Source organism: Perca fluviatilis, chromosome 21 (genome assembly GCF_010015445.1).
Source record: "Perca fluviatilis chromosome 21, GENO_Pfluv_1.0, whole genome shotgun sequence".
NCBI lineage: Eukaryota > Metazoa > Chordata > Actinopteri > Perciformes > Percidae > Perca > Perca fluviatilis.
The window spans coordinates 26,661,712-26,687,500 of NC_053132.1; the positions used below are offsets into that span (position 1 = coordinate 26,661,712).

General features: G+C 40.3%; 1 protein-coding gene across 4 annotated transcripts in view; it reads left to right on the plus strand.

Annotated features, from left to right (window-relative positions):
* Nucleotides 1-25,789, plus strand: part of rab3gap1 (RAB3 GTPase activating protein subunit 1) — a 123,427-nt gene that overhangs the window by 71,194 nt on the left and 26,444 nt on the right. For 3 of the 4 annotated variants that reach the window (XM_039787381.1, XM_039787385.1, XM_039787384.1), the window contains 8 exons: nt 1,541-1,630; nt 2,254-2,426; nt 3,512-3,619; nt 4,101-4,273; nt 6,444-6,498; nt 13,420-13,788; nt 16,442-16,579; nt 24,831-25,058. In XM_039787381.1, coding sequence (XP_039643315.1) covers nt 1,541-1,630; nt 2,254-2,426; nt 3,512-3,619; nt 4,101-4,273; nt 6,444-6,498; nt 13,420-13,788; nt 16,442-16,579; nt 24,831-25,058 — 1,334 coding nt within the window. The remainder of the gene's footprint in view (nt 1-1,540; nt 1,631-2,253; nt 2,427-3,511; nt 3,620-4,100; nt 4,274-6,443; nt 6,499-13,419; nt 13,789-16,441; nt 16,580-24,830; nt 25,059-25,789) is intronic. The other variant, XM_039787382.1, reaches the window with a different exon arrangement.

Sequence of the window (25,789 nt, forward strand, 5' to 3'; positions counted from 1 at the left end):
AGGATCCTAGTGGGTAGAAGCTCCCCATGAACCTTTCAGTGCTGGACATCTTCCCGACATCAACAGGGGGAAAGGCTGTTACCTGGGTGGAATAGATGTGTAATGATTCTCTTAGCCTTTTTCTTGCATCCCCTAGTGTAAATATAATTTAGGGTAGGGCACCGCCTATTTTATCATCCGCAAACTTGATGATGGTGTTAGAGTCGAAATAGGCTACCTATACGTGTGTGTACAGGGAGGACAGCAGGAGACATAAAACACAGCCCTGGAGTGCTCCAGTGTTAAGGATCCCCTCTAATAGGGGGGTCCGCCCACCTAAACCACCTGGGGTCTGCCTCTCAGGAAGTCAAGGATCCACATGCACAGTGAGGTGTTTAATTCCAGGTCCTTGAGCTTTCTGACAAGTCTGGAAGGAACTATGGTGTTAAACGCTGAACTGTAATCAATGAACAGCAATCTCACACAGGTTAAATTTTTTTCCAGGTGAGATAGGGTGGTTTGGCGTCTCTCGTTGATCTTTTGGGACGTTTGGAACAGTTTAGCCTGCTCCAGGGTGTCAAAGCGATGATCCACGCCCTTAAGGGTGATGCGAAGGCTCACCTCTTGGCCAAGGTAGCGTTGAAATCCTAGTACAACTTTATGCCGTCACCCTGATACTTGATATTGCGGTGCTCTTTTGCCCACAGCAACAGTCTCTCTTATTCAATGTAGCGGTGAAAGCGCACTTTAATATGCTGGGATCCCTGGCGGGGCTTGGGCCCGAGGCTGCGGTGGGGCTGGTCCAGCTCGAGGGGGGAGTCGAGGAGCACATCTCCGGCTACATCCTTAAAAGAATCCGCCATAACCTGCCTCAGATTTTTGCCTTCAATTTCTTCGGGAAGACAAACCATTTCAAAGTTTTGACGCTTAAAACGTCTGATTAGGTATTCCACCAAGGCTTGGAGCCTGCTGTTGTCCATCATGGAGGTCAGCTTGGATCGTAGTTCCACCAATTCTTGCACCAGACTTGTGATGTTATCCGAGTGAGTCGAAAGGGCCGTTTCCATCTCAGAGATAGAAGTTGTTGTTTGGTCACTGTGGTAGTGATAGCTTCAAGCAACGTCTGTATAGGGGCGAGGCCCATGTTCAGAGAGGCCATCAATTTGGCAGCCATGCTCAATAACGACCATCTCCAATGTAAGAGAAGAAGGAGCAGTCACCATTTTGCTAGTTTCACCTGCAGCAGCGAAGGCGAGAGTCTGCTGAGCTTGATTGTTCCCGGGCCGATTGACTTGACTTACCCATTTTCGTAAATAAAACAAAAACTCACTCAACAAAGTAAACTGTGACACAAAAAAAGTAGTAGACGCACAAAGCAAGAATTAGGGAAATTATACAGGAGGCAGCCACCGTACGTCTTTCCACTACATAGTTCAAACGAAAGTCCTCTGGTAACAATAACTTTGGCAAGACAAAAAATGAATTGAGTCATTTTCTGGGGCAGTATAACCAGTGTAAAAATGTTTACAACAATTTGACCCATTCCTATCTTTCCATGCAGGTGATGTTCTGACAGAGTTCTTTAGGCTCTGCTGTAGGAAGGAGTCTACAGAAGAGATTCTGGGAAGAGGATTGGCTGAAGAAGTCAAAGGTCAGGTTACTGGCTGTACTGTTTAACACTGAAATGGACGGCATTGTTTCTTAATAGAATGTCACTAGGCAAATCATAGTCTAAAGCATGGAGTCTACTACCTCATTCACTGGTGTTTGTAAAATGTTTACATTGAGCCTTGCTGATCTCCACAATTCAAAAAAGTAGAGATCCCACGAGATCTCACCAGATTTAAACGTGACGAGATTTCTCGTTGAGGTAAAAAGTGTCTTGCGATGTCAGTACACAAGTGCAGAGCAGCAGCCTCGAAATTAGGATAGAAGATCCCCCGCCCGTTCTCCAAAGTTGACTTTACTTTTGAGTTTACTTTTGCAGAGCGATAGCAGAAGAAAAAAGCTGCCTGTAGAACCCAGCGTTAGAACGTTAAAGAGAGTACCGCTGCTCTCTCTCCCTTTCTCTTTCTCCCTCTCTCTTGGCCGACACACACGTCTCGATCTCTTGAACCCAATCTCGTGTATCGTCTCGTGAGCTGGGGGTTTCGTCCCACCCCTACTAAAAAGTGTTGTTCCCTCTGAGATACAATATACAAATACATACTTTATACAGTATTAAATATTAGATGGTAACTGCGATTGTAATAGCTGCTATTTTTTCCCCTGCAGAAAATAGTGACATCAGCTCTGCTTTATCGAAGCTGACAGAGCCAGCAGCAACAGTGCCGATCTCCAAACTGTCTGTCTCCAATATGGTGCACAGTGCCCGAAAGCACATCCGACGCCACAGACGCATTGATGAATCTCCACTCAACACTGATGTACTCAGTTCTATCCTTCTGGTAACGGTTATTCATGCTGACTGTTTTATATGGATATTATCAAAGAAAACAATTATGACAATTCATAGCCCCATTGAGTGGGGTCAGTAGTCACTGCCATTACTGCTGCTGTGGTGGTGGAGATTTCTGAACGCAAAGGGGATAAAGCGTGAACCTGCGCCTGAGCCAAACTCCGCTCTATGTCTGATTCACTTCATGTTCACTCGACAACACTAGAGATGCACCGATTGACCTGCCAGTCAGTCTGACATATGCCGATTTTATGCTGGTCAAATGTGTGTTTTGAGAAATATCTTTATACTGCAAGACTATATTTATTTTATTTTTATTTGTTATGTATATATTAGTGTGATATTGGATGTGAGAAGAAGGAAATGGTTCTAACATTGCATTTTAGATGTGTGTGAATATCCCACACCAGGAGTCATTTATATAGTTCTGTTTTACAGTGATCAATTATCTATTCAAAAAATTTTCTATTAAAGAAAAGATAGAAAATAAATATTTGTGTGTGCTGGAAAGTGATTAGAAAATATGAAATCGGAATCGGCTAAAATCGGTATCGGCAGTTCAAACTCAATGAAAAATCGGAATCGGCCTAAAAGTTGAAATCGGTGCATCTCTAAATGACACTGATTAACATGACTTAAATCTGGCTCTAAATACAGGACTAGAAAATGGTGTCTGACATAGCAGACTTAACCTTTTTTTTTTACACCTTTTTTTCACAGTTTGTTTTTGCTTTTTCCAACGTTTTAAATTGTTACATTTTTCTTCTACACACTTTCAGTGCTTATTTCTACATCCCATATTTTCTGATATAAAACAAAAATTGAAAACTGGTCAATGTGACCCGAAGTCAACAAAAGGGTTAAAAAAAGGGGTGTGTGTGTGTAAGCCAATTTCCCCAGGGACAATAAAGATGTCCTTCTCTATGCTAAATGCTTATTAAGCCAAAAGGCTGGGTTAGACCAATATTCAATATGTATGGCAGGCAATTGACTTGGACAGTGATGGATTGTTTTTATGTAAATGTATAATTGAATTGCCTTTTGTGTGTTAAAGTATTTTCTTGCATGTCTCAGTATCTCTTCCCAGATGCTGCTGTGGAAAAGTCATCCGAGAATAGAAAGAGTAAAACTGCACAGTCAAACAACTGTGGGAAAGCCGAACAAAATAAAAACTCTCACGATGTATGTTTGCCCCTTCACCACTTACACACTGTGACAATTTCACTGGGTTGCTAGCCAGATGACATCTAAGGTTCTCTAGTCAGTTTTTTTTAGAGTCAATGATGCATGTTTGAAAATAAATTGTAACAAACATGTTCAAACACTGCAGAACCATACAAATAACTACAGCCATTACAGAACCATTAGAATCTTCAAACAATGGAAAATATAATTACACAAAAACATTACAAGATATTATGCAAACCTTTGGAAAAGCGTTTCTAGACACAATGACTATTGTATACAGTACACTATTTCAGTCATAATTCTGTTCTTAAAAAAAGGTGCCAGGATGCTTAGATAGTTGCATTCTTTGTGGTCAGTCAGTATGAGTTAAAAGTTTGTTGTATTTCCCTACATTTGATTCATGTTCTGATAGGTGTGTGTGTCTGTGTGTTTGTGTGTTCATAATTCCCCATGCTTTATATACCCCTGTGTCCAGAACCTTTTCCTCCAACTGAAATCAGCACCCAGTGACAGTTTGACCTACCGGCTGGCACTGTGTGCGTGTCTGGTCAACTACAACCATGGCGGGCTGCGTGCTGTTGCCCACCTCTGGCAGGAGTTTGTCTTGGAGTTGCGCTATCGCTGGGAAAACAACTACCTCATCTATGGGTGGGTACGAAACACACTTGGGCTGCTCTTAGGCTTATTTGAAAAGGGCTATAGGCATAACACCACACAGGTTTAAGATCTGCATCTAAAAAAAGAAAACATCGCCACAACTAGTTTGTACCTTGTCCTATTGTCCAAGAAGAAATCTGTCATTTTTGTGATGTTAGCACATCTTGAGCTTCTCGACTTACACATTTCATCACTACCTATTTGTGTTATTCAATCACTGATAAAATACAGAAATCCAAGTGTAAATATGTTTAAAGGGGTGATAGAATGCAAACCAGATTTTACCTTGTCATAGTTGAATAACGACAGTTCGGTGGGTAAATAGGACATACATAGAAGCTCAAAATCCCATTGACACCCCTTTACTATGAAAATCTAATATTTTGAAACTGCCGCTGAAAACGGGCGAATCTCAACAAAGCTAGAAGCTTACGTAAGCATCCCAAGACCTGTACCTTTGTCACGCCCATGGATGTATTAAGAGAACGGTCACGCCCCAACATTTACATAGGCTACACAACTGACCTGAGATCAGGTAGTCTTCTGAATCTAGGTCGCACAGATCTTTGCTATTCCATTACAAAATTCACTTCTGAGACTTTTTTTTTATGCGAGAATTACACTATGTAGAGGTCAAATATGGGCCGTTTTACGAAAATTTATGTCTAATTGCAAATTTTGTCCGACTGTGTCGGAGTTCAGCATCCTGATAAAGTTCCCTTGGCCTTTGGAATTAAAATAGCCCCACATCATCACATGGCCTTCACCATACCTAGAGATTGGCATGGGGTAGATTCCATAAAATCATCTCTCTATCATCTCTTTATCAGGATGCATAGTATCCAGGATACTATGCATCCTGATAAAGTTCCCTTGGTCTTTGGAATTAAAATAGCCCCACATCATCACATACCCTTCACCATACCTAGAGATTGGCATGGTTTTATGTCAGCCTAATAGCTAGTTTGATTTGCATTGAGAGATGATTTTATGGAAAGTACCCCATGCCAATCTCTAGGTATGGTGAAGGGCATGTGATGATGTGGGGCTATTTTAATTCCAAAGGCCAAGGGAACTTTATCAGGATGCATAGTATCCTGGATCCATGAAATAACTGGCCTTTAAAAATAAAAATCTGCCTGCCTCTATGGGAATTTAACATAGGGGTGTACTGACTTTTCTTGACAGCGGTTTAGACATTAATAGCTGTATGTTGAGTTATTTTGAGGGGACTGCACATTTACACTGTTATACAAGCTGTAAACTTAATACTTTACATTGTAGCAAAGTGTCATTTCTTCAGTATTGTCCCATTAAAAGATATAATGAAATATTTACTAAAATGTGAGGGGTGTACTCACTTTTGTGAGATACTGTAAGTGTCGTGATGGAATTCAAACTGTAAATATATTATAGTTATGCCGGCAGCCGGCCGAGCCCCGGTAATGCAGTAATCCACAAAGGGTGACTTTGCCCTGGGTATGGAGCCCAGCAGGCTGCCGCTTTCTCGTCAGACAGTGTAGAGCTCCTAAAGTCCGACACGTCTTAACAAATTTGCAATTAGCCATCAATTTTCGTAAAACAGCCCATATTTGAGCTTAATATAGTTGATTTCTCGCATAAAAAAGTCTCAGAAGTGAATTTGGTAACGAAACATTGCATTGTCTGGAATAGGAGATAATGTCGCGTCTCTGTGTGTGTATGGGGATTCGCTCAACCAATCAGCGCGCATCTCTAATGTGTGTGTATGCGGATTCACTCAACCAATCAGCGCGCGTCTGTAATGTGTGTGTATGGGGATTCGCTCAACCAATCAGCGCGCAGCTCATCTAAATATTCACGAGCATACCATATTTGGAAGAAAATCTCTTGTTGAAAATAGGGCCAAAACACAGGGATGCATAAGGGCCAATAAAATATCAACCAGACAATTTTCAGCCCAACCAATGTTACATACCCCATTAGGAGACCATAAGGAACAGTGTGAAATACCCTATATAATCATTCTATCACCCCTTTAAGAGGCAATGTTACTATTTTGCAAGGCTGCACCAGTTGAACCAGTTCAAGAAGTAGTTCATGTAGTTGTTTAATCTATTAATACAGGAATCATGTTCACTCCTATCCACCTCATCTTCTCTGTATGTTTCCTAATCTTCAGACTGGCTGGTGGACCTCCTGATCTTCGCTGTTGTCTTTTGCATCAAAAGCTCCAGGTAGCCATTTATGCAAAATGCATGCAGTGTGTGTTTGAGCCATAAGGAAAAATCTAATTTTTTAAAAATAGACAAGACAAGTAAATCAGTAGCCATTGTTGGTCATTCCCAGTGGGAAAACATGACACTAAGAGAAAAAACAATCGTAGTTAAGACCAAGGTTTTACTATTTCAATTAATTTTTCAATTATAATTAGTAGTAGTACTGAAGTTAAGTGGCTGCCATGGTGAGTTAAGTGGATGCCATGGTAAGAGCCGTTCAAATTGTCTAAGTGATAAGGAATACACTGGACCATCCTTTACGAAAGGAAAGGAGATAACGCCATCCCACAAGTCCTTGGAGCAGCAAAATATAAAGCGACACATCATTTCGCCATTCATAATCAGAAGGTGTGCAGTAGCGCCGGCAGCCGTAATTTTGTACGCAATGTGCGTACATTATTATTTTCTGTGAGACATTTAACACATCTAATAATAATGATAACGTACTTTATGGCACAGTCTGAGTGGTTTAAAAAAAACAGTTAATGTGAGAACTTTACTCTCTTCTCCAACGCGTAAAATTACAGCGATCATGCTTTTAAAGAACTGTGAATGAATGAATCGCTGAATCCAAAGTAACACAGCACAGTTTATTTTTTAGCCCAGAGCAGCATCTGAAACAAGTTTACCTGTTCGCCTGTCATGGCTTATTTCAATATATATATGTTTTGTTGAAAGTCACTACAGATATGACTAGATACAACCAAATACGTTATTTTCACCCTCTCTACAGTCTCTGTAGGCTATTGCTTTTTAAATGATGTATTGTAGTGATGTATGTGTTTTTTCTTAAGATTTACTGTAGTGATGAGAGAGGCTGCTTGCGCACAGTAATGTCACTGTAGCTGATATCGTGGGACATTTAAACGGCAAAACCAAAAACTATAGTTATAAACTTATGTTTCCATCCACACGTTTTTATCCGAATTAAGTGATATCGAATGTAAAAGGCCTTATGGAAACAGTAAAATCCGATTGAATTTCATGAATATCGACTCAAAAAAAATATGTTCGGTCTCATCGGATTTTCTCTTGATCGATATACGGCTTATGCGATAAACGCTGATGGAAACGTTATTTGCCGAATAAATAATGAATCGCGATTAAGTTTTAGGTCATTTTATGGTTGCAACCTGCAATAAAACGAAGAAGAAGTTTCAGTTAATTTCCGCCCAGTATTTCTGCTCTGTTTGCAAAACAAAAACAGATGTAAGTGGACAAACGAGGAGATGAGATACTTTTTTTATTTAATTTACCAGAAAAATATAACAGCTATTTTAGATAGCAAAAATCTAAGAAATGCCATCATTTATCAGGAGCTCGCTGAAGGAAATGACCAACAGTTACGACAGGGACATTTAAACGGTTCGAAAAAGCTTAACGTGGTTTAATGTATCTAAACAACGATCAATCATCACCAGATTTATCATGGTCATATCTTGTCATGAACACTTAAGCCTGTCAAAAAAACTAAATCTAAATCCAACGATTATAGCAGTTATCTCACGTTAATGTTTTCTTCATCATTGGCCCTATGGCGAGGAAAAAGCTTAACGTTGTTTAATGTACCTAAACAATGATTAATGATTACCAAATTTCTCTCTCATATTGCTCCTCATAACCACTGATAACTGTCAAAAATTCGAACCCAAAGTCCAATTATTAGGGACATTATCTGACATTAAGCGTTTCTGCTTCATTAGAGCCTATGGAAAAAGCTTAATGTGGTTGAATGTACCTAAACAATGATCAATCATCACCAAATTTCTCTCTCATATTACCCCTCATAACCACGGAAAACTGTCAAAAAATCAAACCCAAAATCCTATTATTATGGACGTTATCTGACATAAAGCGTTTCTGCTTCACAGCAGGGCAGCGGAGCGGCTGTGGGTTGACTCTCCACGGTTCTCATTGGCTTTATAAGTCCTAATGTGAAAAAGCTTAACGTGGTTTAATGTATCTAAACAACGATCAATCATCACCAAAAAAAATCCTCTCCTATATTGCTCATCATAACCACTTAAAACGGAAACACCTTAAAATGTCTCAAATCAATTCGATATACCAATTTAATCGCAAAACAGCATGTGACGTCATTACGCACAGGTTTTTATTCGCTGCGCCATCGGAGTGTAAATGTGTGTGAATGTTTATCTGATGAGCAGGTGGCACCTTGTACGGCAGCCTCGGCCACAGTGTATGAATGTGTGTGAATGGTTCCTGTACTATGTTAAAGCGCTTTGAGTAGTCGTTGAGACTAGAAAAGCGCTATATAAAAACAGTCCATTTACATTTAAAGCTGTTGGATGGAAACTCACTTTCACCAGCTTTATTCGCATGAGTTTTTTTACCGAACTTCAGATAATTCGATTGACAAGTGGATGGAAACTTAGCTAGAAAACATAACTCAACTTTTAGCTTCTGAAATAATCAATGGATTTACGTTGCTGACTGTTGTCCTCGTGCATAAATGCACACAGTATAGCGGACAGCTCCGCTGTGTTTACAGTTAAGAGAATATTGTCGTCATTAATAATGTATTTCTTTCACCCACCATCTAACCCTTATAACACCGTCTAACCCTTATAACATATAATATGTAGCTTACAGTAGATTTGTATGTCTAACGCGTTCTGCTTATCTTGCATACATTTAAGTTATTTCCATACAATAATCCTAATCGGGATTCATGTGGATAAACATGAGTGGGCAGGAGGGTGACCGTGAGCAACCAATAGGCTAATGATTATACACTTGATTTGCTGAACACCTTTCATACAAGAAACAACGTACTGCTCAGTGCTTTATAATAATGAAATGACATGCAGTGAGTGCCTCACAAATTGAAGTAAATCTGTTTCATTGGATTTTGAAATTAAAAAGCCATTGAATTTCTAGCACTCAATATTTATGCATTGAAATTATGTATCTGAATTTTTTTGTCTCTGAATTTTACTTTTACCTTTTATTTTTTTAAGTTCATAAATTCAGAATCAAAAATTCTATGTAAAAAAATTCAATATAACAAATTCAGATGCAAAATACAATGTTTAAAATTCAACCAATATATTTTCAACTTGCTCAAATTCAACAGGCCAAATTCAGCTGCAAAATATAATGTTTAAAATTCTGTGTTAACATCCGGGAACCCAAGGAAAACAATTGATTCTAGAATCTAGATCAAGAGTTTGCCATAGTAGCAGCCAACAATTGTAAACTTTTTACAGTTTTCGTCTGATATTTCACCACTACAGTAAATTCACTTTTTTATGCAAGAAATCAACTGTGCAGAGTTTGAATATGGGCTTTATGTGCGAATTGCACATTTGCTCCGATGTTGTCTAGGGTTTGATACCGAACTCTGTATGTTTTTTTGGAACTGACTGAATTTCATCGGTACTACCCCCATAATGTCCTAAGTAAATAGGATAAATAGGTTTGGAATTATTCTTTACAACTGAAATTATTTTTTTATAATTACAGAGGGAAAGTACCGAAAAAAGGTACCGTTCGGTACCGAAGTTCAGGTACTGGTACCGAAAAATTGTGAATGGTACCGAACCCTAATGTTGTCGGACTTGAGAAGCTCCAGTTTGACGTGACAGCCAGTTGGTGGCAGTCGGGATCGCTCGCTCGCCAGTTATGCTCACAGACCCCGCTGTCAGCTGGAAGTCTCTCAATAGACTCATGGACAAATTTATTTCCTCAATCATTTGTTTAAATAACAAAGCCCAATTATCCATTATAAGATAAAAATCAACCTGTGATTATCTGCCTTTTTGGAGTTAAAAAGCTCCACAAGCGATTGTGATTTCTCTGAAAGAAAACTGAGCGGTGATGCATGGTGTCTGTGGTCCCCATATTAAAATACCTAATAACACTGTACATGGCCAGGAGACAGAGTCCAGTAGACAGGAGAGATGTAAACATATTATACAAATGCCCTCAGTTGTACTTGAGATAGTGCCATTGTTATAATAAAACAGCGGCTCGTTATGATTAGTCAACAAAGTCACCAACCTGTTCGAAACCAGTCCTTCTCAAGCATATTGATATAATCGAACATGGAGTTCAAAGACACTTTTCTATTCCTACCACAGAGGCATTCCAAGGCATTTAACTCCTTTTAAAAGCGTCCAACTTTGTCCTTTTATCCTGCTCCTACCACCGCTGTCAGACCATCCTTCCTCCGGGAAGGTGTGTGCCATGTCAGACGCTTGATTTTCTCCTCCCAGGTCTCCGCTGACTTGAAAACGTTAACTGGTAGTCCCTTTGCAACCATGTCCTTGGTCGCTTCCTCAGCCAAGCCGTAGAGTCTTGTTTCGTCAGGAAAAAAAGACTCTCAATCTGGCAGGGAATGGCGTCTGAAATCTTATTTTTTTTCTCCCTCAGCTTGTTTTGCCTCTGCGTATTCCTTGCGATTTTTCAGCACCTCCGGTGCATAGTCGTGGTCTATGTTCACTCTTCTCTCTTTGAACTCAAAACCACGTTTCTGCCAAGCTGTCTTCAAGATGTCCTCTTTGGTGCGGTGGTTGGCAAACTTGACAATAGACCTTTTTCTTTTTCTATGACATGTTGACATGTCATAGTAGGAAAAGCACAGGTGTATTCAAACCCATAAATGTTGGCTGCATTCCACTTAGGAGAGGTCTTGGTATTGTGCATGCTGACTCACTGAAATAGCTTACTAGGACACTTGATGGAATTGAGCCATCGTTAAGGTTATCAATTTCAGCTGTGCTTTTCCTACTATAATAATAATAATTCATTACATTTATATAGCGCTTTATCATAGACACTCAAAGTAAAAATGTCTGCTGTGAAAAAGGTCCATTATCGACCTCTGCGGCGCGTCTTTCGGAGGCCGTTGTTCCAGTGCTTGGTGCACCCTCTCAATATTCAGGTCAGCGGAGGGCAGTAGGCCTTGGTTTTTCTTCAGCAGCGTTTCCACAAAGGATGTCATAGATGTTGAATTTCCTTGCACCCCTTTGCTGATACAGTGAATCCTAATGTTATCTCTGCTGGATCGGCCTTCCTGGTCGGTTAGCCTTGCTTCTAGGTGAGTCTGATGCATCAGCATCTCCAGTAGTGCACGCTCCACTCCCTGTATTATCCCCTCCGCCTCCGCCTATTCGCTCCTCTGCCTCGTCGATTCTACTCTTAGTTCTGTTTATTTCTTCCTTAATGTCCTTCAGCGTGTTACTATCCTAGCGTTGCTGTCCTCTGCCTGAGGCTTCTCGCTCTCAGAATCATGTCTAACGTCAATACCTTGTTTCGTCTTTTTCTGCTGGATCTTAGGCATGTTATGTGTCCCTACGACTAATTTATATAAAGTTAATGTTGTTGTTGTTGGCCATGTAACAGGGGCTTTAGAAAAAGGAATGGGGGAGCTGATTGACTAGCGTGCTGCCACCATGCCCACTCGACCAGAAGTCCCTCTGCAATGAATTTTGTCAACCTGCATTGATATCATGAAGGAGAGATTTTAGATTTCTCATCTAAAATCTCCCCTTCATGATATCAATCAACACTTGCATCTTTTATTTCAGAAAAGAAAATATTACTGTTTTTATTGTATATTTTTTTACTTGAACTTACAAAGTTAAACGAGCATACGAACAAATTAATATACAAAAATGTATACTATAAATGTAATACTTTTTTAAATAACCTAATATAAAAAGAAAATTGAATAACTAAATTACAAATTCTTATTAAATTAATAAATTCTGTATGCCCTTATAAACAACATTCAAGATGGGTGTAATATACTATCACTATAATAACTAGTGATTAAGTTACAAAATATACATTGTACAACCTCTGTTGTCTGCATGCTCTGAATCCCTCTACACTTCTGATACTTAAGTGACCATACACGACACACGCGCACTGCCTAAACAGACTGACTGACTGATCAGTGGTGGTTACGAGCGTACATGGGGTAGCGTAATAATACATACATGAACCCAAATAGAAGGTGTGCATGGAGACGCCCCCATTTATTATTACAATTTCAACTAAGGGTGCTAAATATTAAACAAAGGGTGCAAAGGCATGCTTTGCACCATCAGTTTAATATGTTGCACCCTTTGTTTTGTAGGAGCCTTAACTTAATTGAAGTTATGCAAAAGTGTTCTGGCTGGACCGCTAATGTCAATAGGCTCTGTGCGAAAAACAACCACTTATACCTCTTTTGCACTAATGACCAGGGTTCAACCCTTCTTTTGTCATTTTAAACCAAGCCAGTCAACATGGGTTGATCCGACTGATAATTCAGATATGACCATGGATGCAACACGAGCAATGCCTAGCATGCTGAAAATGGGTGGGGGGTTTAAAATGTCATATTTAGTGGACAGCTGACAGTGTTTTGTACTTAAATTCCACATTCTGCAGTATATATTAGTACATCCCAATAATAAACACAGTTACGTATCTTTGACATAAAGGAAATACTGAACTGCTTTGGCATTTATCTTTGCAAGAATTGCATCCCCCAGTACCTGCGGTACTGTAGAAAAACGAGTACCGGTACCAGCAAAATTTTGGCATCAACTTGGTACTGATTCTCATGACGTCTCTAGATCATGTGTAGAAAATGTAATAATTACTGCAGGGCCAACTTTGCAAGCTGTGTGTACAATGACATTCTGTGCTTAAAAAAAAAAACTGGAAACTTTTCAACTCATAGTATTTTGTTTTAGCAGTGGCACCACTCCCACTTGTTCTTATTGTAATTGTTGTGTCCTGTCTAAATATAGCTGTAAGTAACATTAAAGTCTGAAACCAACAACAAGCCATCAGTTTAACAGAGAAATGAAGACAGCAATGTTAGGTATTTCATGTCTGAATAGGGCGTATTTTCCTGCACAGATGCTGAACTGCTGCATCGAAAGGAAAAGGGCCAGAGATGAAGCCCGCAAGGTGCTGGAGGGAAGCAAAGAGAGAGAGCGTAAGGTGTCTGGTGGCTGCCAGAATGGCCGCCCTGTACCAGAATCTGCAGGGTCACCAATAACTGCATCCACGTCAACAAGGGAGGTGTCTCCGGGGAAATCCTGGGACTCATGGAGTGACAGTGAGGATGAGTTCTTCGAGTGCCTGAGTGACCAGGGGGAGATAGAGACTACGCATCCTGAGGTAGAAAAGCATGGCAGTAAAAGTAAAGCAGAGGGTAGGCTGCATCCGTATAACAACATGACTCTACTCAACTCTACAGAGCCTCTCTATGTTCCTGTCACACAGGTAAGGATCTCTCTGGGTCTCTTTTACTCACTCACACAAATATTCATGAGTTATTTATGAATACACATACATACAGTTGCACTAATTATTTCGGTCTTGACATGTTACTGTACTTTATTCCATTTATATATATATATATATGTATGTGTGTGTGTATGTGTGTGTATGTGTGTGTATGTATGTGTATATATATATGTGTATATGTATGTGTATATATATATGTGTATATGTATGTGTGTATATATATGTGTATATATATGTGTGTATAATATGTGTGTGTATAAAATTGTGTGTGTGTGTGTGTGTGTGTGTGTGTGTGTGTGTGTGTGTGTGTATGTATGTATGTATATATGTATATGTATGTATATATATATATATATATATATATATATATATATATATATATATATATATATATATATATATATATATATATTAGGGGCTGCCAAAATTAATTCACTTTTTATGTTATTTTTAATATTTAACTTCGTAAAAAAATTAACGAAATTAATGCAGCTGTGTTTGTTTAATTATGTGGCGGCTGAGAAACGTATACGTCTCCATAAGAGCAGGCGGCGTACTCTAGGAGGGATTTACCTGATTGAAGTAGGCCTACGGGCCAGTCAAGAGTTGAAACATGGACCAGTAAGATCCCCAAAAGAAAAAAAGATGATGTGTTAGAATCCAGAAATGAATGAGCACGGGCTATAAACGGGACCGAGTACTAGTTCCGACATGTTGTCTCGGTCAAGAGATGTCGCACCGGTAAGCTGCTGTTTGCCGCTACGCGCCGTGCTGTGCTGCCGAGTATGAATGCGTGCGCGATTTGTTTGCTTGATAACTGTTACGTTGGTCACGCTGATAAAACCTTATTTGCAGTCTGATGTTTAACGCTGTCGACTCGATAGTATCCGTCACTATATTCCAGTAAATGTTTGAAATTGGTGCGTCTCACTGTCACCCAAGCTACTTCCTGGTTGCGGTGCTGGAAGGGAAATGTAGTCAATCGCTTTACATTGGTAATGGATTGCTGTGCACAGCGTCGCTATCTAAAACTACACTCAATGTTTTCCCTTTAGGCCAACATACACCTTTGTGGTTTTGGGTTACTGGTTTAATGTGTAACATTGATATTGATGTGCATTTCTGTGTTTAGATATATGTGCTTTGCTTAGTCATTCAGATTAAACACTATGTATATTATAATATTTATGATATTAAGTACTGCCTAGATTGTAATTTATATTCTCTCTTTTTTTTTTTTTTTCTCTTCTCTCTATCACACACACACACACACACACACACACACACACACACATTTGTATATTATTCAGAATATGGTATATTAGGTATGTGGCTAATATTTGGGGTGGTGACAAAAATCTGCTCTCAAGTCAGACAGTTTTTAGCCGTTTCAGCAGCCTTCAGCAGGACTAAATAAGCCAAATTGTTGCTGCTGTTGTTCTGAAAAATATTAAACATTCTGAACTTAGCAGAACCTTTCCTTGTTTGTTTTCTCTTCATATTTGTAAAGTTAAGTGATTTAGCATTATTTAAATATCCATTACTACAAGCTTCAGTCTCAATTTAAAAATGCGATTAATCGCGATTAACTTCAGCAAATTGTGCGATTAATTAGTTAATTTTTTTTAATCGATTGACAGCCCTATATATATATATATATATATATATATATATAGGACAGAAAAGTGAAAGCAAAGCAACCTACAAGTTCCACACATTTATGGGAACTTCTGCAACAGAGTTGGGAAGAACTTTCTGAAGAATATTTGATTTCCATTGTAGAAAGAATGCCACAAGTGTGTTCAGCTGTTATATCTGCCAAAGGGGGCTATTTTGATGAGTCAAAAATGTAGAATACATTTTGGTTTATAAATTGATTCCATGATATTTTTTTTAACTTAAATTGTTCATTTGTTCTATTCTTTCATTTCAGAGTACAATAAGACATTGAACTGCATGAATTTCAATAAAAACCTGTAAAAATTGTGGTGTTCTAAAACTTTTGACCGGTGTTGACAGGCTTTGATGACTGTCCACGAAGCCAGCATCTAAAGTTAGCTACTTCGCTGTGCTGTGGATTAATGTCTGGCTATGTAAGACTAGTGTCTAGCAACATTGATGCTGTGTTCACAACATGGCAACCTCCGTGAACTTCAAGTCTGGGGAGGAGGGTCCGGGGGAGACAACTCTCTCCAGTATTTTGAATTTGGACTGCAGTAACTATTTTAAATGCTAGCTGTCAGTAATACATATTGGACCTTTAATTTATGATGATCTAATTCATACGTCTGCTCCCCCTAGTTTTTTGTTTATGCTAAATGTTTACTGTTCCTTTTATTTTATTTTTCTCTAGGAGTACATATATTTAGTCTTTCTTTTCATAGCACATTTCCTTTATTAGAATTTTAATTTTTCCTGTATATTTTTTCCTGTATATTTTTTTTCCTGATGTTCAATAAATGTTCCCTTTTTAGAACTTTTTTAGAAACTTTTCATGATGCCACATTTAGAAAAGGTATTGGGGTTTCATGCTCAAACTACAAATTAACAAAAACTCCTGTGAAAATGAGGCAACTCTTTTAGTGAATGGAAATACATTGATGCCCCTGTGTGTATGTTTGATTTTTAGGAACCTGCTCCCATGACAGAAGATCTGTTAGAGGAGCAGTCTGAAGTACTGGCCAAACTAGGCACATCAGCTGAAGGTACCCACCTCCGTGCCCGGATGCAGAGTGCCTGTCTTCTCTCTGACATGGAGTCCTTTAAGGTGAACCAGGCAGACATACACATATTTAAAGTGATGGTTCGGAGTAATTTCACCCTAGGGTCCTTTGCACCACGACCTCAAGCCAAACAACCCCCCAGAAGCTTTTTTCACCTGGGTCGAACATTGGGTTTAGTGCAGGCACTAATGGATCCCAGAGTGTATCTTGTACCCCACTAATAATGCCCGAAATTATACCAAACGTCTACAGTAGTACAAATAGGTTATGCACTCATAAAACGATGGATTGGAAAGTTTGTAAGTACACCAGTACAACATTTGCCTGTTGGCTTCTGCTCTCTGCTGCTACCGGCAGACAGACGAGTGCTTAGGGACGTCTACAAATTACAACACCGAAAAGAGATACAACAAAAATATTTATTAATTTAACTTATTGTTGTAGTACAACCAGCAGGAGACAAGTTATAATTGAGGTACGTTTGGAGACATTACCTTATTTAATCATTAAATTAATAAATATTTTTGTTGTATCTCTTTTCGGTGTTGTAATTTCTAGACGTCCCTAAGCACTTGTCTTACTGCCGGTAGCAGTAGCAGCAGAGAGCAAAAGCCAACAGGCAAGTGTTATTTAAATAAACTCCTGGTGTACTTACAAACTTTCCAATCCATGGAAAGTGTTGGAATGATTTAATCAAGGCAAACACAGTGTATGACCATGCATCTATTCTCAAAGTCCGTTAAAGTCCAAGACCTAATTTAATCAAAATATCTATAACTCTCTTGTCTCTGCCTCATTGGAATGAACCTCCTACCTATTTTTCCACTCCTCCCATTTGTACACCATGCACTGCCCTGGTGCCTCATTTATAAACATGGTGTACGCACAAAAGAAGACGTACGCAAGAATTGGGAATTATAAAAAGCAAACTTGACGGGAAAATGTGCGGTCCTCCACGGACACTCTGACCCAGGCGTGCGCACAGAAACGGGTGAAAGGAGAAACGGGGTAATTATATTGGCATGTTATGGAATGTATTCTCATGATAAACAGGGCAAATAATGTTTACACTGATGCTGTTTTCGATGCCATTTGACGGAGCACATTGTTTTAATATGGTCATCATTTACAGTATCATAACATAGCATAACATACAGCGTTTATTTTTATGGCTTTAGATCGTTTTATTAAATGTTTGTTTTATTGTAGGTCTAAAGCATGTTTTAACCAATGTTAAAGGTACAATAGAAAGTTTTACTAATTACATGCTCCTTGCACAGAACTATTTGTCATTTACAATTAGGTTAATTCCGACACTTTTAGGTTTTTAGATACAATCAAATTGCAGGGCTCCAGGCATTTTGCGACCAAAATTTGAGTGTGCGACTGAATTTTACATCCAGTCGCACATGTGTGACCAGGCAGGCCAATGAGTGTGAGAAGGATAGGAAATGGCCACTGTAAGTGGCTAATGTGTGGAGGGGGAGGGTCCTAGAGATAATCAAGCGCACGTAAACGTCTGTGGGAAGTAGACAGATATCACAACTTGCTACGTGCGTCTGAACAATGAGCAAGCAAACTATTGACTCGTTATTCTGACCTGCGGCTAGTAAGCTAGTGCCGTAGTCTACAGCGTCACAGTAGGATGATGATTCAGAGTCTGAGGTTTGTCTGGCGAAAAAGGCCGAACCCACCATTTTCGGGAAGATTGGCTGCGAAAATTCAGCTGGTTGAGGTACTGTAAGGAGAGGAACTCCATGAACTGCGAATGTTGCAGTCGCTACCCCAGAACTGTGGGGAATACAAAGTTTGCCAACAGTGCAGCCACTTCACAGTTTAAACACAATACACTAGTTAAACACAATCTTAGCCCTTAAGCACTGAGTATGCCGTGACATGTTAAATAAGTAGCAATGAAAAAGCAACGCCACTGCCGGTTGCGGCGTCACACTCATCGTCCGCACATGCTTTTGCACAGCGCTGTTATCGTGTTTCCGTGAAAATCATGATGTTGCCATCCATAATACATTCGAGTGGTGATCCGCAGCCGAAGATCATCCATTTGTTTGCTAAAGACATTGAGACGTACATTGGCGAAGAAAATGCTGCGTAGTAATAGCCGATAAGGAGTTAGCCTTAGCCTACCATTAACCCTCCTCTCTTTCCCTCACTTTGTTTACATCTCAACCCGGCTTGCGTGCACTTCAGGTCGGCGGAGCTGTGTTGATAGACCTCGGCAGTGCTGTAGTGCATTCACTGATTTATTTGCATTTTTAAACGTCGGCTCCAAAATTTGCCACACACTGCTATGCTGCTCCCTCACTTGGGTGAGAGAGGTAGAAATGTGAGAGCGGAGAGCGCTTCTCTGAAAAAAAAATACACATAGGATGCTAAATATATAACTATTTAACTCGTAAAAACAAATAGTGCTCATGTGAGTGTTGTGAGCTCCTCTCTCCCTGGCTCCCTCATTACTCAATATTTCCCACACTAACTTAGTTAGCCTAGATACTCCCCGTTCCATGGAAGTTTAACCACCTTAGATATGATTATTTCAGTGTAAACAAAAAAGAGACAGAGAGGGAGAGCCTGTATGAGGCAATAATACAGTACACTGGCAATAATACTTTGTTTACATTTCTGAATGTGGATTTATTAAGCACCATTCAATTAAAATGTGACTGTGAACTAAAATAAAACAGCACATTGTAGTTTCTGTATTTGTTACCAAAGCATTTATCAGTAAAACAGTTAACATGGGGGAAATGTGAAAAATTGCGTTGCAGGTCAATTTAAGTTGTGCGCCCCTACATTTTCTGCCTGTGCCCCTACAATTTTTTAGTTAGGGGCTACAATGCTCCTAGTGAAAAAAGTTAGTCTGGAACCCTGAATTGATGGGTACAAAAAGACTTGCCATGCGTAATGACGCACAATGGCTACAGTGCCTTGCGAAAGTATTCGGCCCCCTTGAACATTTCGACCTTTTGCCACATTTCAGGCCTCAAACATAAAGATATAAAACTGTAATTTTTTGTGAAGAATCAACAACAAGTGGGTCCCAATTATGAAGTGGAACGAAATTCATTGGCTATTTCAAACTTTTTTAACAAATAAAAAACTGAAAAAGAAAAAGGGCGTGCAAAATTATTCAGCCCCTTTACTTTCAGTGCAGCAAACTCTCTCCAGAAGTTCAGTGAGGATCTCTGAATGATCCAATGTTGACCTAAATGACTAATGATGATAAATAGAATCCAGCTGTGTGTAATCAAGTCTCCGTATAAATGCACCTGCTCTGTGATAGTCTCAGAGGTCCGTGTAAAGCGCAGAGAGCATCATGAAGAACAAGGAACACACCAGGCAGGTCCGAGATACTGTTGTGGAGAAGTTTAAAGCCGGATTTGGATACAAAAAGATTTCCCAAGCTTTAAACATCCCAAGGAGCACTGTGCAAGCGATAATATTGAAATGGAAGGAGTATCAGACCACTACAAATCTACGAAGACCCGGCCGTCCCTCTAAACTTTCAGCTCATACAATGAGAAGACTGATCAGAGATGCAGCCAAGAGGCCCATGATCACTCTGGATGAACTGCAGAGATCTACAGCTGAGGTGGGAGACTCTGTCCATAGGACAACAATCAGTCGTATACTGCACAAATCTGGCCTTTATGGAAGAGTGGCAAGAAGAAAGCCATTTCTTAAAGATATCCATAAAAGTGTCGTTTAAAGTTTGCCAAAAGCCACCTGGGAGACACACCAAACATGTGGAAGAAGGTGCTGTGGTCAGATGAAACCAAAATCGAACTTTTTGGCAACAAAGCAAAACGTTATGTTTGGCGTAAAAGCAACACAGCTCATCACCCTGAACACACCATCCCCACTGTCAAACATGGTGGTGGCAGCATCATGGTTTGGGCCTGCTTTTCTTCAGCAGGGACAGGGAAGATGGTTAAAATTGATGGGAAGATGGATGGAGCCAAATACAGGACCATTCTGGAAGAAAACCTGATGGAGTCTGCAAAAGACCTGAGACTGGGACGGAGATTTGTCTTCCAACAAGACAATGATCCAAAACATAAAGCAAAATCTACAATGGAATGGTTCACAAATAAACATATCCAGGTGTTAGAATGGCCAAGTCAAAGTCCAGACCTGAATCCAATCGAGAATCTGTGGAAAGAACTGAAAACTGCTGTTCACAAACGCTCTCCATCCAACCTCACTGAGCTCGAGCTGTTTTGCAAGGAGGAATGGGCAAAAATGTCAGTCTCTCGATGTGCAAAACTGATAGAGACATACCCCAAGCGACTTACAGCTGTAATCGCAGCAAAAGGTGGCGCTACAAAGTATTAACTTAAGGGGGCTGAATAATTTTGCACGCCCAATATTTCAGTTTTTTATTTGTTTAAAAGGTTTGAAATATCCAATAAATTTCGTTCCACTTCATGATTGTGTCCCACTTGTTGTTGATTCTTCACAAAAAATTACAGTTTTATATCTTTATGTTTGAGGCCTGAAATGTGGCAAAAGGTCGAAAAGTTCAAGGGGGCCGAATACTTTCGCAAGGCACTGTATGTGGCAAATGGAGACAGACAGCCAGACGACTTGCTGGCAAACGAGGACGAGTGCCCTCAGAGCCGGTTCCGACTGCCTCGAGCTGTCCTGTTGGATCTCTGTGCTGTTTTGGGCCCAGCGTTACAGAGGAGCACTCTGTAAGTAAGTAATGTCCACACAGTGCCCTCCAAACATAGTTTCCTCTTTTCCACCCCTCTAACTAGAACTGCAGCTTATCTACAATCAGATAAATTAGATGGAAAAAATCCTTCTAAAATACCACATTAAAACACCAAGACTTGGGCGCCTGGGTGGATCACCTGGTGGAGCGCGTGCCCATGTGTAGAGGTATGCTCCTCGACGCAGCGGCCGCGGGTTCGGCTCTGACCTGCAGCTCTTTGCTGCATGTCATTCCCCCTCTCTCTCCACTTTCAGGTCTTCAGCTGTCCTATAAAAATAAAAGCTTAATATACCCCAAAAAAATAATCTTTAAAAAACCAAGACCATAGAAAACCGCATACTGATATATTTGGTATCAAAAACTTGACATTTGGAGATTTCTGCAACAACTGCATACGTACCCTGAATGCTCCAGGGCTCTAGTTTGTTGTTGTAAAGATTCATGAGGCTGTGATTATCCTAAAGGTCACAGTAGGTTATTTTATACAGTGATACCATTTAAAAAAATGTTTTTCACTACAATTAAATGGCTACTATGAGCACTAACAGCAACCCATTTTAGAATAGGCGAAAATAAAAAATGTATACAGCAAATCTTTACTCTATTTTTAAAACCTAATACAGCCTCTGAAAGACAAAAAGTTGTCCAGGCCTGGTGGATATCTATTATTGCTTTCAAAGAACAGAGGTATAACAGGCTCTACCTGATTTGCTTTCATTTACTTCTTGGTTTGAGGCAGTGGCAGGTATTCGTGTCAATGAGCGAATAACAGGAAGAGATCAAAACTCCAGCAAAACTTGTAATATTAAGAACCACGTTATAGACCAAGATTTTTTGGCTTGTGGCTTTGATTGAATAACCAGTATCAGAAGTCCTGATGACATGTTGATATGTTGACAGACGTGAAATGAAGCAGAGGTATCCTGTATGTTCTTGTTGGGAGAGTTTGAGCATCGGCCACTAAGTGTGACAATAAATTCCTGGGGACTGTTCTATCTAAGGGCGTTTTCACACATGAAAGTCCGAACCAAGGTCCGTACCAAGGTTCATGTTTTTGTTACATAGTATACATTTGATCCGGTAAGTTTTGGTTTCACACTGCAGTTTTGCAAGCGCACTAAAGATCTATACGTGACAAAACTACGTCCTGCCGTCATCACATACTTGAGCTGCGTCTCCAGATACTTAGAACTGATTGGTTTGTTGACGGGCTTCCCCGTCCTCTCGTATCCTCTCTCTGGGTCCGAGTTTAGGCTATTCAACTGACCGCTGCTCTCCCCTACTGCCGCGGCTCTTTTTGTTTTGTTGTGATGTAGAGAAGCAAGACACGGGAACTTTCTTTCTGGAGCATTTATTCAGAGACAAACTGAAACCTACACTGTACATTTACTACCACTTAACAAATAAACTGCTGATGTATTCTCTGCTCTGATAGCCGACAGCTGTCTGCTCTGAGCGCATTTACCGTCTCTCTCTCTCTCTCTCTCTCTCTCTCTCTCTCTCTCTCTCTCTCTCTCTCTCTCTCTCTCACTAGCACCGAGCTATTCCTTAAAGGAGCTTCCCCGGTCTTGTAACACGAGGAGAGCCTGCCAGAGCTTCCTGTATTTGGTCCGAAAGTCCGAACCATCCAAAAAATGCTTTCACACTATCAACGAACCGGACCATGGTTCAGTTTGGTCCGGACCGAGACCACCTCTTTTTGTCGGACCAAAATTTGGTCTTTTGATCCGGACCGTGGTCCGGGGGAGGTTTCACACCTTTAATTTTGGTTCGGATCAAACTAAAAAGTCCGAAAGTCCGGACCAAACGAGGTATGTGTGAAAACGCCCTAACACTCTTCCATGCCAGAAGATGATCTGTTGATTCAAGACCAGTTAATCCAGCACGGGATGCTTAATGGATACAAAGTCAGAAATGCATCCAAGCTATCAAAATATTTGACCCTATGGTCATATATCTATACCCAAATATTATTGTACCCAGATAATATTCTTTCTTCATTTCATTCAATAAGCAGTGAAATCCTGGACTCTATTATCCCTCTTTGATCTAAATCCATCAAACCTAAAGCGGGCTTAATGACACAGACCTTAGGCAATGTTGCAGACAAGCATGTGTTTGAGTACTGTAACAGTGTCTTTACAGGTCTCCCTAAAAAAATCAATCGGACAGCTGCAGCTGATTCAGAATGCTGCTGCTTGAGTCCTCACTAAGACCAAGAAAGTGGATCACATCACTCCAGTTCTGAAGTCTTTGCACTGGCTTCCTGTCCCTCAAATAATTGATTTCAAAATACTTCTGTTGGTTTATAAAGCACTAAACGGTTTGGGACCAAAATACATTTCTGATCTGCCGCTACATTATGAACCACCCAGACCTATCAGGTCGTCTGGGACATGTCTGCTTTCTGTCCCCAGAGTCAGAACTAAACAGTTCAGCGTTCAGTTTTTATGCTCCACATATCTGGAACAAAAAACTGCAGGTCTGCCGGAACTCTGTTCTTTTATATCAAGGCTGAAGACCTTTCTTTTTGATGCTGCCTTTCTTTAAATAATTGTTCCTTATACTACTGCACTGTAAATTTCTCGTATTTACTCTGTTTTTATATTTTTAATTGTTACTGAAATTACATTGTTGAAAATTGGAACTGTATGACAATCTATGAAAGCATATAGAATTAACTGGCCGTACTGGGAACGGCAAGGATTGCGGGTGGATTACGTGTATAGCGCAACGGATTATACATTGTCCCACACTAGCGTCCTAGTATTTTTTTTAAGATTATTTTTTGGGGCTTTTCCCTTTATTTTGAAAGTGGATAGACATGAAAGTGGGAGAGAGATGGGGGATGACATACAGCAAAGGGCAGCAGGTCAGATTCAAACCCTGCGCCACTGCAGGACTCAGCCAACATGGGGCGAACGCTCTTAATGGGTGAGCTAAAGGTCTGCTGCTCCTGTGCATTCTGCAGTGTTTGAAGAGTTTGAGCCAGTTTCTCTGCCATTGCTCAGAGATGGTGCAACACATGAAACCTACCAACTGTCCCTTAGACATTGTTCCCGCTAAGATTTTGAAGACTTTTGGGTCAAGTCTACTCACTTTTATTAATTCTCGTCTTAGTTTAGGCTCTGTACCAGCTGCCTTTAAACATGCTGTGGTCAGGCCTCTCTCAAGAAGCCTCATCTTGGCCCCTCAGTTTTGTCAAATGTTAGACCTGTCTCTAATTTGTCTTTTCTTTCTAAGGTCCTGGAAAAAGTTGTAACTGTTTGCAGTAGCAATGTACTGTAGCTGAAATTCCTAATCAGTTCACAGAATCGGTCAGGTCCCAGAATACGGTGTAACAACTGTTGTATTGTCATTGTGAGATGTTTTCCAACCATTAGCCAGGCATTTTATTGTGTGAAATAATTCCAGTAACTAAGTCAGTCTCAGTATAATTTACAGTATATATATTCTTTTATATTTTATATATCTTGGTTCATTACAGAGCTCTTGAGAAATTGTCCTTGATCCTATGACATGAAGACATGACTCTGTCAATATGACCTGTCTCTCCACAGGCAGCCAACCCAGGCTGTGTTCTGGAGGACTTTGTGCGCTGGTACTCACCTAGAGATTACGTGGAAGAGGAGGTGATCGATAAGAAGGGCAACACAGTGGTGAAGGGCGAGCTTAGTGCCAGGATGAAGATCCCAGGCAACATGTGGGTGGAGACTTGGGAGACAGCCAGGGTTACACCTGCACGCCGCCAGAGAAGACTTTTTGACGACACTAAGGAGGCTGAAAAGGTAATTTATTTTGTACAGCTGGCTTACTCTCATGCATGCAATAACATGCCATAACCCCACAAAAGGCCAAAATAGCCAATTTGGCTCTCTTTCTCTTCATTCTTCTCCTCCTCAGCACCTGCTTATTAATGTTACGGCTGCCAGTGTTTCCCACACATAGACTATTGTGTGGCAGTCCGCCTCACTATCAACACCGGCCGCTGCACATTGCGTTTCGTTATTTATTTATTTATTTTTTTAAATGCTATTTAAAATACGTTCTTCTGCATTTCCTTTCCCTGCTCTCCTCCGTCTCTGTCTCTGTCACTTGATGTCTCGCACACACACACACACACACACACACACACACACACACACACACACACACACACACAGCTCTTCCCACCGTGCGGAGTTGGGTTTTTTTAAGCCCCCAAACGTCACCTTCAAGGCACTGCGGCAATGGTTATGTTTTAGGTTACAGTGAGGGTTAGTGCCTGTAAGGCGAAGTTGGAGGCTTAAAACACCATCGATCCCACTGTGCACACAGCGTCTATCTCCATCAAGGAGAGAAGACGGCTGGCGAAATTCACAAGTTCACGAAAGGTATTGGTATCTATCTTGTGAACACCTTTACACAATCACACATTCATAATCACCGACCCGACTCTTAGCAAACAAGCGATTGTGCCCGCTTTAGAAAGTTAACTAGTCGCAAGTTTGCGGTAAAATGCAGTTGGGTTGTCGACGTC